A 14,494-nucleotide genomic window follows, 5' to 3' on the forward strand; every position below is an offset into this window, starting at 1 on the left:
ATACTGGGAACTCGATGAGTGTGAATTCCTTAGGGTTTCTCATAAAAGAGTTATGGGGATTTATAGCACGTGAGGCCCAGGCAAGATATATTTTTAAAACATCTCTGTGCCTCACTTTCTTCATTGGCACAGTGGGGATATTAATAGATCCTACGCCTTAGGATGATCCTACATAGTGAGACCCGGTGTGCAGAGCTCCGGCACAGGTGACCAGCTTCAAGCCATCCAACCCAAGTCTGGGCCAATCGTGTGACTCTGTGTGGGTTTGGGGGTAAGCAGATGGGACCCAGAATCATATTAGAATAGGCGGTGTCTCTCTGCCTGCCTGCCTGGTATGTAGATGTGTTAATGGCTAATGGATCAATGTCTGCCTAGGTCTGAAGTAGATAACCTTTTACCTACTAGAAGAGGAGCCCCCTTTCCTGAGCAGCCAGCACGGGTCCGAGGAGGGGCCGATGGCTATGGGAGGTGGGAGTGTAGGAACAGAGCTTAGCTCCCAGCTCAGGGACTGAGTCTGCCTTTCTTGAGACTATGGTTCTCAATGTGGGACAATTGGCCACGTCTAGAGACATATCTGGTTGTCAAACCGGAGTGCAGCTAGTAGGTAGAGGCTGGGGATGGTGCCAAACCCTGCGATGCACAGGACAAGACAAGACAGCCCCACAAGAATTATCCGGCCAAAACGTCAATATTGCCAAGGAGGAGAAATCCTACTTTAGACCAAGCTCTAGATCAGGCATGGAATAGTCCTCCGAGAAGAACCCTTCCCCCCCATCCCCAGGGCCGTTTATAGCATATGGATGTGCTCATAGGTCATAGGGACTTTGGGATGGTCATCGTTCTCCTAGATCCTCGGGGGCCCACCGACAAACTTCTCTGACCATTGCAATGGCCCACGAGGTCCCAAAGGTTCTGCCGTTAGTCCTTCTAATCTTATTTCTCACTACTCTTCGGCAACTCGGTTTCGGCCACCCTGGCACCTATCCACCTCAGGGCCTTTGCACTTGCTGCTCCTGCTGCCTAAAACACCCTCCTCCCAGACGCCTATCTGCACGACTTGCTGCCTTGCTGCTTGCTGGTCTTTGCCGAATCGTCACCTTCTGAGAAAGGCCTGCCCTGGCCGCCCTCTCTGAAACGGCAGGCCCGCCTCCGCCCGTTCCCTGCGCGGCCTATTGCTTTTTTCTGTTCTTCTCCATCCAACGTCCTCTATTTTTCACTTATTTATCTGTTTCTCTCGAGTCGCCCCTCTCCAGGAGGTAAGTTCCACAAAGCGAGGAACAGGTCTGCCTGTTTCTCGTTCACCCCTCGGTGCCTAAGATATGTCTGTCGCGTAGCAGATAGATATGCAATAACTATTTCACGAGTGAATGAATGATGAATAAATACAAAAATAAGGACCCCGGTTATCGGCACAGTTCCGTAAGGTGGACGGAGTTTTGTGACTTCGGGCAAATGATTCGATCTTTCTGAGACCGATTTGCCCCGTGTGTCCAATGGGGACAGTGACACCAGGCACAGTGCCTGGAATATGGGTCTCAATAAATGGCCATCGTCGTCGCCATCATTATCTTCATCACCATCGTCAATGTCGTCATGTAACTTGTCCCCAGATTACAGAGGTTACCTGGTCACGTCTGCTTTAGGGACAATTACTAAATTATCCTAGAGACAATTCCCGATCGAGTCTCATTTTGGCCTCTCCTCACTAAATGTCGCCTTCCCTTGTCTCATTAATGGAGAACATCACGGGCCAAAGCAAACTCATTCATTTATTCATTCACTCATTCATTTAATATCCCTGCAGACCTACCACGCTCCCAAGACGATGCTAGATGTTAGGACTCAAGAGATGAACAAGATTTGGTCTTTATCCTCCATGAAGCTCACAAGTTTAAAGGTGGTTTCCATACAGTATGGCAACTCGGTGAAACGGGGAGACATAGAGGGTTGTGTGAGCACGTAGGAGGGGCTCCTTGCCAATCTAGGGGATGTGAGGTGAGCACAGCCTCCCGACAAGGTGACTCCATGAGCTTAAGCCTCACCGTCCACCTGGAGAAGTGCAGAAAGGGACACCCCAGGTCGAGCACCTGCAAATGCAAAGGCCCTGTGGTCTGAGTCGATAGGACCCCTCCGGCAACCACGAAGATGTCAGGGTCAAGGGGAATGGGGAAGCTGGTCTAGGCAGGATCGAGCAGAGTACGTGGCGGCCCTGTTAAGGAGTTTGGGGTCTTAGAGAGTCGTTGGCATTCTTTTCATCAAGAAGTGACCCAATCGGCTTTGCACTTAAGAAAGAAAAACCTCTCTGGGTCCATTGTGGAGACAGCTCGCGAGGAGGAGGAGGAGCAGAGCTCCGGAAAGATGCTGCTGTGGTTTACTGGGGATGGACGAGGCCGGAGCTAAGGCAACGGCGGTGGAGATGGCACAGGGCTTCAGGAGTTGGTCTCCGTAGGACCGGGTGACTGACGTGTGAATAGGCAGGAGTCGGGAATGACCTTGAGATTTCTGTCTTTGACCCTGGGTGGACCGTGGTGCTGTCCGTTGGGACGGGATGTGAGAAGAAGCAGGTTGCTGGGAGCAAATCAAAGATGCTGAGCTCTGTTTTGGATACATGGCGTTTGAGATGTGCCGGTGACACGCGGAGGACAGATTCCCCTAACTATTGGCTTGGTGGGGAACTGAGCAGCACCGGAGGGTTCCCCGGGGCACAATATTGCAAAAATCCTTTTTGTAAAGAGCCCATTTACACCTGGGAGTGGGGGAAGCTTTTAGAATGCTTTTGCCAAGTGATTAGTTTTTCCAAAGGTCACTTTAGAAGCTCTGCCAGTGTTCACACGACTCATTTTAATTTCACTGTGTATTGGAAGGAATTGAATAGTCAGACGTAATGAGTCTGAGTGTCTCTTTGAGATAACAGAATCTCCGCTGGTGCTCAGAGCTTTGAAATGCCAGCTGGTGGGAATGGTTTAAGTTTAAAGTATTCCAATCGGTTGTTATCAAGAGTCATTAAAGACTATAAAATCAATCGGCTCTCTGTGTAGCCTGAGTTAAAAGAGATCAGTTAAAGCCCCAAACTGACCCGAACCGACCTTTCTACCCCTGTTTAAAACAGAGCGGTCCAGGGGGCGGGGGAGGGGGAACAGTCTTGTGTTCTCACGTGGGCGGGATCTACCACAGTGGAAGGGAGAAGACGATTTGGAAGCCTGACCTTGCCGGCTTACAGCTCTGCAGCAGGCAGAGTAGGGCTGGCTTGCAGGCTCCTCAATTCTCCCTCGTAAAAGGAGCCATGACACAGACATGTACGTAGTGGCCTGAGTCCCATGGTGGGTGAGGGATGAGGAGAACTGGCTGGAAAAGTCGTTCAGACGAGCGAAAATGCCTGCCCTGCTCGTGGCCTTGCTGCAGAAGCTGGCCCGGCCGGACCTCTCCTCCAGGGGCTGTCTTCATGGACTCGAAGCACCATCGAGCGTGTGCCCTGGCGCTTAGGTTGAAGGAAGCCGGGAACAGCCTGAGCTGGAAGGAGGTCAGATGGCCTGGAAGTCTTTCGATGAAACTTTCTGCAATAGGCATGCGCCGTATTGGATGGCAGCGGAAATGACCCGATCCTAGTTTCCCTTCCGGGAACCATCAGGGTGAAGAGAATGACAAGGATTCTTTTGTTTTATGTGGCTATCACGTGGCTGCATGGGACGCAGGGCGACTGAGCGGCGGGTGCGGCCACACACCCACGCCGCCCCGTCGAAGGGGCGCGCTCAGAGAGGACAGCCAGGGACAGGGGAGGAACTGGGCGCTGGCTAGACAGGGAGGTGGCCAACAGGGACAAGGACAGGCATGTTTTCTGACCCAAAGAGGAAGTCGCCCCTCGGCTCCAGCCGCTCGCCGCGTCGCAGGAACGTGAGCCAGTGCTTCTGGATCTTCCGTTTCTTCAAGAGGGGGCGTCAATTCAATTTTCATCGTGAAATCTCCCGATTTTGAAAACACCGTGTGGGCTGAACGTAACTGACCTGCCGGCCATCTTCAGCCCACGGGCTTCCTGTTACATCCTTGACTGCGGGGTTTGAGGGAAGAAGAGGAGATGTAAAGAACGGAGAAAATGAGCCCGAGAGATGAGAGGCATCCAGAAGAGACCGAGGGAGGGCCTCGGGCTGGGGCTGCGTAGGTGTCAGGGCAGGTGAGGAGCGGCCACTTCCCACTGGTCTGGGAGCCACACGTCCTCGGAGCCCTCGCCTGAGCCAAGCAGGGTCCAGAGAGTCCTCCTCGTGGGGGGCGGGGGGGGGGAAACAGGTTTGGACGTTCCTGCCCAGAAGATCAACTTTCCTCCTGGTTCAGAGCCTTGAACAGCATGTGCCACCAGGCTGCTCTCGAGGACCAGCGGTAGGTCACGATCAAAGTCACGATCGAAGGCCATCTCAAGGCTTCTGCAGCGAGAGGTCGGTCCAATGAGATCGAGGCAGTCCACCCCACGTTTTCCCCAAACTCCGTTTCTGCTCCCCTTCGTGTATACGCTAGACTGCATTTCCCAGCCTCCCTTGCAGAGAGGTCTGGCCAGTGGAATGGGGGTAGAAATGGCGTGTACCAGTGCGTCCCACGCCGTAAGGCGCACGTGCATCGCCGGGGTCTCGCGAAAATGCAGGCTCTGACTCAGCGGGTGTGGGGTGAGACCTCAGAGTCTGCACTTCTAGTGAGCTCCTGAGAGATGCCGACACCTCCGGTCCACGGATCACCCGTCAAGTACACTGATGAGCACCATTCCCGGGGGGCGGGGGGGCCTGCCCTGAGGCATGTCCTCTCTCTTCCTCTCTGTTTGCTGGCTGGAGGCAGAGGATTCGGTGGCTACCCTAGGCCCTAAGGGATACTCGAGTCGCTTGATGGGAGGGTCCCAGTTGCCCGGATGGCTGAATGCAGCACAGGTCCTCTGCAGACCTGCGTGGGACTAAGTTGTAAGCGTGACATGAACCTTTATGTAACCTACTAAGACCGAGTTAGCCTGCAGCCTTGGGTCTCATGGCAAACACTGTGAATCAGCCACTTACAGACCTCTTTTCCTCTAGCTCTCTCCACCACAGAAAACTAAAACATTCACCATTCCAGATTCCTCGCTTAGGGACAGCCATGGGCCCAGTTCCGGCCAATAAGCTAGAACCAAAGTCACCGGTGGGGCTTTTGGAAAGTTTTTTAAGGGCCAGAGTTGGCTGGCGTGTATTCTGTGCCTTTGCTATGCGCCCGTCCCGCTTTTTCCCTAGCTAGGATGTGTGATGCAATGCAGGAGACGCTGCAACCATCTTGTGACCATGAGCTACGAAATGTCAAGGGTAACAGAGCAAGGAGACAGAGGAGCCTGGGTCCTCCTCGACACGGTGGAGCTGCTGTGCTAGTCACTGACCGCCTGTCTGCGGCCACACAGCACATGAGATAAAGCCTGAAATCCACCGTGAGCGATTCGTCATGATTCGCCGCTGAGCGCAGACCTCACTGACGTGACATCGATGAAGTGCATCCGTCTCCTGGCCAGGGGAGGCTAGGAAGTCATGTTTACGGAGCATTTCCCACATGCCAGGTCTCTCGCAGGCACCCTCAGGTCATCCCTGTAACGACCCTGCCGCTTTCATGGGTCTCACTTTACAGAGAAAGGCGACACCCAGAAATGTACCCAAGGCCACATATTTAGCTCGTAGCAGAAGAGGACTTCGCACGCAAGCTTGCCTGACTCCCACGTCCTTCACAGCAAACCCTGATGTCACTGCAGGACCGAAGCGTGTGGGTGATTCAGGCTGGGGAGCACTCCGTGCGGTTTCCCAGGGCTTGGCCTGGGGACTTGGATAAATATCGCTACCGGCGGCCATTGGTTCCAAGGACATCTGTTTGCTCTGCAGCTCTGGCTAAAGACTGCCCATCACGTGTCACCACGGGAAAGCCGGATAGTGAGGATTCAGGCTTCCGGGCTTCCAGGTGCATCTGCATTGGCCCAGGAGTCCCTGGTGCGTGCCAAGATGCGAGAAGCCAGGAGCCGAGCAGAGAAGCTGCTCAGCCGGTTTGCAGGCAGAAGAGCCGTTTCTGAGGACATGTCCCCCAGGTGTCACCTCCTCTCAGGGCGCCCAGCGTGCAGGGTTTAGGCTATCCTAATGGCATGTAGAGCATTTGTGACGTTTCTGGCTTAAACTGTAAAGTCTCTGAGAGCAGAAACCAGGGCCCCTCTCCACTGGGACCCCAGCAAGGGCCCACCCAGCAGAGCTGGCACCGAGCAGGGCTAAGGAAACGTGGGGTGACTCAGAGGACAGTAAGAATAGCTCCGTCCACTGGGTGTCCACTAGAAACCAATGACTGCATATCTGAGCCATTTTCATCATCTCAATGAGGAGAAATTATTTAACCCTTTCGAACAGATACGGAAACTGTAATGGGTAAGAGAATGGCAGTCCATAGATCCTTAAGCTCTTCCTAGGCACCAGGCACTATGCTAAGCGCCCCAGGGATTACACGACGTGATTTAAGCCCCCCATTTCGCAGCCAAATAATAGAGACTCAGAGCGATCACAGTCACTTGCCCAAAGCCACCTCATCAATACGTGGTGGGACCCAGCGCTCCAGTTACTGTTGGAGAAGGGCCAACAAGGGCAGGGGGAGGGGTGCCAAGTCCACAGGGGCACAGCAGGAGGGAGGAGGGTGGGCGGGGAACTGGGCGTGGGCTGCCTGGCCAGAGGCAGAACCTGAGCTGGGACGGGGACCCGCCCTGCACAGCCCCGCTGGGCTCTGGAGCCTCAGCCACTGTCCAGGTGGCCTGGCACAGCCTGGAGGTGGACCCTGGGGACGGACACGGAGCCAGACCCTTCCCCGAAGTGGCTCTGAGGGCAGGGTTCTGGCATCCGGCATCCACACCTGCCGTCCACCTCCTTCCCGCCCGCCCCCCCGCCCCGTCACGTGGGAAGTGGGGCAGCCTAGGGTCTGCAGTCCCCACTGTGAGCTGTGTGACCTCGGGCAAATCGCTTGGTCTCTCTGAGCCTCCGTTCCCTCAGCTGAGAAACGGAATCGTGAGGTGCCCCCACTCGGGGCTGTCGTGAGGTTCACGTGACGTAACGTTCAGTGAGGCACGAAGGGACCGTGCTCGGCACACAAGAAGGACTCGTCTTGGAAACCCCGTCCTCCCCGTCCTCAGGCCCAGCTCTGTGCCAAGGCCTCGGGAGAAAGAAGCCCTCCCCGTCTCCAGAAGTTCTGCAGATGCCAAGGACAGCGGCCCATAGAATAAAAACAGCCGAGCCACGCAGACGATAAACGTGAACGTCTAAAAATCTTTTCTCGACTTTACGCATTGGCCGCGGCTCGTGCTCCCGTAGCCTAACATGTCTCGCTGAGTCATCACCACGATTCATGTGCTCATGATATTCGTGGCCATTTTAAAGAGGAGAAACCTGAGTTTCAGAATAGTAAAGACAGCTGAGGGTAAAGCCTGCCTCCTCGCCTTCGAGCGGGACAGAGGGGCCCCATACAAATCAAAACTCCAGTGGCGTCGTAATATCTTGAAAACCGTTCAACCTGCCTGGACCTCCCTATTCTCTTCTGCAAACCGGGGCTGATGTTATACACACATTAGTTTTTAAATGTGAATAATACGTGTCCTCACGTGTTTAGGGATCCATAAAACTCCCTGGGCCCAGGAGCAAGGACGGAGGCCTCACCCACCCGTCACCCAGCCCCGGGAGTGGGGACACTCACAGAAAAGCACCATGAGGAAGCGGGTCTCGTTCAGCATCTGGGCCAGGCCGGCGGGCGTCAGCACCATCAGGTTGCCTTCCTCCAGGATGTGCAGGGGCTGGGACACGTTGACAGTGATGTCCTCGAAGTCATCCTCTGGCAAGCTCTGGACAGTGGGGACACGCGAGGCCACCAGCAGCGAGAGCACCCAGAGCAGCTTCATGGCTGTCCTGCAGGGGAGGGGACAGGTACAGGGGACTCATCAACACGGGACGGGAGGCCAGTGGAGCCCGTGTCACCACTCCCGCCCCTCCCCCACTTCCCTGCCCGCCCATCCCCGCGTGGACAACGTGGCCTGAGTTCGGCCGGCCCGCCGGCCCTAACAGCGCCCGTGGCGCGGCAGCAGCAAAGCATTAACCCTGGGGCCCGTGTAAGCTGTGCAGTGGCCTCGCCAGAAGCAGCTAGAAGCCAAATGGCGTGCCGGCCACCGAGCCCACAGACACCGGGTGAGACTTTTGCAGAGATGAGCTGCATTCCGGCATCCTAGAGCGAGCCTCTGCATCTCAGAGATGTCTGGTCCAACCCCTCCTCACAGCCTCTGCTTCGTGCTCTGCCAGCTCCCGCTTGAATGCCCCTCATGACGGGAAGCTCACTACCTCACAGGGCACCCCATTTGGTTTTCGAACACGTTTTCCCCTCAAGTATGAATATGAATTTTAAAAGCTCCGACTAGAAGACATACTTGTAAAAATTGGACACGGCACGATAAAAATAGGTAACGTAGAAAATGAAAGTTTCTCTCACGATCCCGCCTCTGAGGTGGGAATGAATCCGTACGGGTGCCAAAAACACCAATGGGAACGTACATGTTTAAACATAAATGGACTCAGGCATGCATAGTGTTCGGTGTTGTGATTTTCTTAATAACACAAAATAGACCTTAGATACCTTTCCATAGAAGTACACATTAGATCTATAATATGGTTTCTTTTCTTTTTTTTTTTTTTTTTGGGTGGGGGCGATTTTTAACTGTCAGGACAGTCTGAGTCAGAAGCTGCCACTCTCCCTGAAAACGTGACAATAGAGAGCATCACCTCCTCAAATCCTTGCCACGTCCTCCCCGAGCCCAGGGCCGCCTCCCAGGATATCGTACAGACTACAGGAGTGCCTCAGATAAGAAGACAGGTAAGCATTATATTCCAGTCACCCTTCAGATTAAACGTATCAGGATCTTAACTTCTTCGTCGACTGCTGTCTTCCCAGCACCTGGCATTTATGGTAGCAAAGTGAACGAGTGGCCTGAGCGACTACATGAATGAATGAATGAATGAATGAGTGAATGAATATTTGATATTTACCTAGGGAATACTATTTGGTAAACATTCTGAGGATTTTTTTTTTTTTTTTAAATAGACCTATCGTAATTTTTTTGGTCCAGCATATAGAAAATTGGGACTAATTCTTGGTACTAAAGTTTATCAGTACTTATGGCATGACAGACTTGTCAAGTGCCAGGCACTGTTCCAGTGCTTTCTATGCCATCGCCTCTCTATAAGGAGCTTAGGAAGTAGGTAGGGTACTATTATAATCCCTAGTTAGTATAAAACAAGGCACAGAGAGGTTAAGTAATTTGCCCGAGGTCACACAGCTAATAGATAGGATTTTTGCCCAGGCAGTCTAGCTACAGAATCATTGACACACTGCCTCTCTACTGCCCACTGCGAGATGTATGCAGTGAACCATGTTCCGAGTCGTTAACTGAAGCTTCCACCCCCTGCCCGGGAAGGGAGGGCTGAGGCTGGGGCAACAGAGCATAGAATCCAAAATAGGTCTTTGAAACTCATGCCAGGGGCCAGGCCCTTGCGATCCAGGGCTTGCATGAAAAGGATGGGCTTTTTGGAAAGAAAGGGGTTTGAATACCCAGTGGTTCATGCTATGGATTCTGGGTTTGGAAGAACATGTGTTGACAGAGGAAACAGTTACCCGCCCCAAAGGAGAAAAAAGCCTGCTCCCCGCCCCCCACCACAGGGAAGAGAGTGTCTGGAGCCTCGATGCCTCTGGGGTCCTGAGAAAGGGGTTTTGGGACCCTGGACTCAGTTCCTATGTGTGTGTGTGCATGTGTGCATATGTGTGTGCATTGTGTGTGTTCTGTGTGTGCAAGTGTTGCATGCATGTGTGCGTGAGCATGTGTCTGTGTGTGTGCATGTGTGTGAGTGTGTGTGCATGCATGTGTGTGTCTGTGTGTGCCTGTATGCATGTGTGTGTACGTGTATCTGTGTGTGTGCATGGGTGTGTCTGTGCGTGTGTGCATGTTTGTCTGTGCGTGTGTGCATGTTTGTCTGTGTGTAGGCTTCCCCACACCCACAAACCATTCTCCAACACCAGCAGGGTGTCCAAGAACTCAACTCAGTTCTGACACTGTCGACTGGGAGATGGTGTCAGATCCCATGGGTTAAGGGCTCCGTCCCACAAGTCTGTCCCCCAATTTGGATGTCAATCACGAGTCCAGGTTGTCACCAGTGCCTCCGACCAATGGGCTGTAAATCAGAGGTTCCCACAATGCCTTTCTTGGGTTTGGTTAATTTTCCAGAACGGCTCATAGAACTCAGGACGCTCGTTCGCCCACTAGGTGACCGGTTCATTACAGAGGATGTTCAGCAGGACGAATCACCAGCCAGGGGAAGAGTGTGTGGAGCTTCTGTCCCGTGGAGTTAGGAAGGGGTCTGGATTCCCAGCCCGTAAGCTCTTTGAACCGGTCTTTTGGGGCTTTTATGAGGCGTCATTACCAGGTTAATTAACTCATTGGCCATCGGTGGTGGATTCAACCTCCAGCCCAGCCCCTCTCCCCTCCCGGAAATCAGGGGCTTGGACTGAAAGTTCCCACCCTCTATTCACGGTTGGTTCCCCTGGCAACCAGCCCCCATCCTTTCGTGCTTTCCCAAAGTCACCTCATTAACGTGAACGCAGTTGCGGTGATAAGGGGCTTGTTGAGAATAGCGAGACACCTGTTTCACTTCTAAGGCTCCGAAGCATTTTCAGGAACCGAGGACCAGAGACCAGACAGAGGTCAGGACGAAAGATGCTCCCATTGTTTTTATCACTCAGGGTTTTTGGGAGCCGTGAGCCAGGAACTGGGCATGAAGACCAGGCGCGTCTGAGAAATATATGTATTTGGTCATCTGAATGACCAAAGATATATATTTCTTATAAATCAGCCCTCACCTCTGCCTCTTGTCTTCGCTGAAACCCCAGCCCCGTCTCTTTGCTGACCACTGCAGACCCAGTACCCAGTACCCCGCCTGCAGTACCGGGTACAAGGCCAGGGGGAGCTTTTTTTTTTTAAGCCCCCAGGGGATCCTGATGTGTAGCCATCTATGCTGAAGTCCACACCTGAATTCGTAACCACCTCAGCGGTCAGCGGCAGTCAGAATTGCCATTTTCACTCACGCTCTTACCTGCAGGAAGCCTGGTTACTATCGGGCCCCCTGGGGCCAAGCCGGGCCAGGGAGGTGAGCTCCGCGGCCCAGGAGCGGTGACGTCGCGGTCCACAGGACAGGCTCCTGGCTCCCTTTTGTGAGCAGAGCACGGCCCTCAGGGAGCGGGGTGCTCTAAAGATATCTAGAGGCAGCGACTACACGCTGAGGCCACGGCAGCCTCGGCAGCAATGTTCTGAGTTCTGGGGTTCTGGAGGAGCAGGGGGGCCCGGGAGAAGAATGGGCCATTGTTGAGTAAGAGGGGGCCCTGCCCTGCCCTTGCTGAGAGGGGCTTGGCCACAGGCAAAGGGAGGCTAGGGGTCGCATGGTGGGCCAGAAGCAAAGCGCATTCGCGGGGTGCCGGGTGAGGCATAGAGGTGGAGGTCTGAATTCCAGCTCTGACCCGAATTAGCCTGTGGCCTTGGGCTTGCGATTTGGGGTTTCTGAGGCTCGGTTTCTTCACCCATAGAAAGACATGCAAATCCCAGGGGTGTTGTAAGGGGTAGACCGGAGGCTGCCTGAACGGCGGGAAGGCCCGCCCTGGCCTCACCTCCTGGTGCCAGCCACACCGCTCGATGGCCGTATGGGACGATAGTCACACTCGCACCCAGGGCCCTTGTGGTTTCGTCTGCCGGGCACCTCCCCACCCCGGTGTGCTCAGTTCCACTCTCATCTCCTTCAAGTCTGCTCAAATGTCACCTTCTCAGCCGGGCTTTTCCTGGGCGCTTGTTTAAAACCGTAACTGTCCCCTGCCCCTGGGCACTCGCCATTCTCTTTCTAGGATCTATTTTTCCCTTGTCACACTAATCACCTTCTGAAGTCCGTATCATTTACTTCGCCCAACAGGTGCTCCGCAATGTTTGTTGAATGAATAAATGAAAGGTAGTTGTGATCAGCATCATCTGCATCATCGTCAGAGTTTGCGGCCTCCAGTTACGTGCTGCGCCGGTCAGATTGCGTGAAGCACAGGCCGCCAGCCCAGGCGCCTCACCGAGGACACAGAGTGTGACTTTAGATTTGGCTGGAAATACGGAGATGAGTGTGATCACCTGGACGCGGTCAGAGGAAGCAGACGCCGAGGGCCAAGGAATAACGATTCTCTGCGGCCAAGCTCGCCAGGAGGGAGAGGAGCTGCCCACGTGGCCGGAAGCGAGCGAAAGGCAGCGTGGTCCTGCAAAGACATCCTTAGACTCAGTGGCGTGACATCGACCAACTCAACTTTTCTCCTTATTCTCAGTACAACCCTTATAGCTCTGACAACCCAGGGGCTTCTGTGTCCAAACCACTGTGCTCCCCGCCTCTCGTTACTAGTACTTCCCAAGGGTCCTGCCTATCCCACCGGGGGGCTTCGCGCCGATTCTGAGGATAAAGAAGAAAGATGCTCCCCGGGTTTCTACAGGTCCTGGGGGCTGAGAGCTTGCACCAGGCTTGGTTTGATTCTGGGAAAGAAAAAAAGAAAAAAAGAAAAAAAGAAAAAAAAAAACTTTGCATCTAGAGTCGCAGAGGTCGATTTCCTCCTATCCGTGATCTGGGATGTTCGCTCAACGTTCGCCATCACGGACCACTCGTCAACGCGACAAACATCTATTCGGGCTGCTGGCAGTGCCGGAGGTGCAGTGGTGGTCCCGAACGTTCATTTTCTGGTGTACGTGTGTGGCGGGAGAGGCGACAGACGACAAAGCGAACAAACAAAAAAATACGTAGTGGAAAGTACGCGAGGTGATGGACACGTTTGTTAATTGGCTTGATCGCGGTCATCGTTCCACGACGGCATGGATAGCAAATCATCGCCTCGTACAGCTTAAAGATCTACAGCTTGATTTGTCAGTCATACCCCTGGGAAACCAGCAAGCACAAAGCACAAAGGCACCAGGCAGCACAGGCTGGAGCTGGCTCGCATGGGTGCGTGAGGGATCCTTAATAGTCAGGAAGCCTGCAAGCTGGTGGTTCAAACGTCGGTAGCTTGGGAAACCGGCCACGGTGGAAATTTTGAAACACAGACATTGGCAAACACCTCAAATCAAGATGTTTTTGCCCCGCCCCAAGCTGGGAGGGAGGCGGACAGGCAGGTGGCCCAGGTGGCTTCTCACGCGATCGCTTTGTTGTTGTTGTTGTTTGTTGTTGTTATTTTTAGTAAATGTACAGAGCTGAGCAGCCAGAAGCACAACCCAATTTAGAACAGCTTCGTGGCTTCTCAGAGACCCCTGGCCCATTTGCAGTCACCTCCTGTTCATACTCCCAGCCTCAGGCAAACACTAATCTCCATCCTAACTCTTTCCTGGAGGGTTTGGAGCAGAAAAAAGGAGGTGGTTTGATTTATATCGTCACTACTGCATCCTTTCTGTTGAAACATAATAAAGTTTCTGTTCTATTTTCAGATTTTTAGGTTGTGCCTTGAATTTTCAGGGCAAACGTGCTGCCCCAGGTCCAAGACGCCCTCTAGGCGCTAGAGTTAGATTTTAATCCCGGTCCCCCCACACCCCCGCTCCCGCCCCGCATCCCGACTGTGAGCTGCGAGAAAGGCTTGGCAGGGACAGTCTCACTGGTTCTAACATGTTCAACAGTTGAAGCCACCATGTCCTCTGCTGAGTTTGGGTGGAGGCTGAGCCAGTATATCGTTCGTCACCAGTGCCTCAAGGAGCTCCAGGTTTGCACGCATTAAGACCTGCATTCAGCTGAAGCGCACGTAGAAGCCATTTGCAATTCCCGGGCTCCTTGACGAGGTAGGAGGTAGTGTGCATGGAGAGACAGGTGTCAGCCGATTAAGCCGGAAGAAAGCTGACAGGGAGCAGCCTTGGGCACTTGGAAGTGAAGACTGGGCATTCTAAGTATCAGCTGCCAAGGAGCCTGGGAATCTACGGGTGGGAGGCAGAGGAAGGCTGGGGCAGATGTCAGGAGACTCGAGGAGTAGGGAAGGTCAGGTACAGGAGTCTGGGCCGGTGCCATACGGTGGCCACGGCAAAGGCTGCAGCCTAGGCCCCTCTGGGACGTGAGACCTGAAAGTCATAGCTCCTCCGACCCTCAGTTTTTTTAAATCTGTGAAATGGAGAAAGTAACATTGACATCACAGAGTTGTTCTAAGGATTTAAGGAAATAATGTTTAGAAAGCACTTTTTAAATGCCTGGCCCATAGTGAGCCTTCGGCAGGTGGCGGTTATGGTTTTTCCCGTGATATTATTGTTGGTTATTGCCTTAGGCCGTTTGGGCTGCTGTCCCGACCCGCAGGACCTAGTTATTGCGTAGAACCCGAGGAGGACCGCACCTTGAAGAGAACATGGGCGGGAGAAAAGAGTGGAGGCAAGACAGTGTTCTGATCAAGCCTCAAAATTTTATTT

General features: G+C 53.5%; 1 protein-coding gene across 1 annotated transcript in view; it reads right to left on the minus strand.

Moving 5' to 3' along the window:
• PDILT (protein disulfide isomerase like, testis expressed) overlaps nt 1-8,076 on the minus strand; it is a 30,301-nt gene extending 22,225 nt beyond the window's left edge. The window contains exon 1 of the mRNA XM_039885494.1: nt 7,708-8,076. Coding sequence (XP_039741428.1) covers nt 7,708-7,909 — 202 coding nt within the window. The 5' untranslated portion in view covers nt 7,910-8,076. The remainder of the gene's footprint in view (nt 1-7,707) is intronic.
• Nucleotides 8,077-14,494: the final 6,418 nt, after the last annotated feature.

Source organism: Pteropus medius, unplaced genomic scaffold (genome assembly GCF_902729225.1).
Source record: "Pteropus medius unplaced genomic scaffold, Ma_sr-lr_union100, whole genome shotgun sequence".
Classification (NCBI taxonomy): Eukaryota; Metazoa; Chordata; class Mammalia; order Chiroptera; family Pteropodidae; genus Pteropus; species Pteropus medius.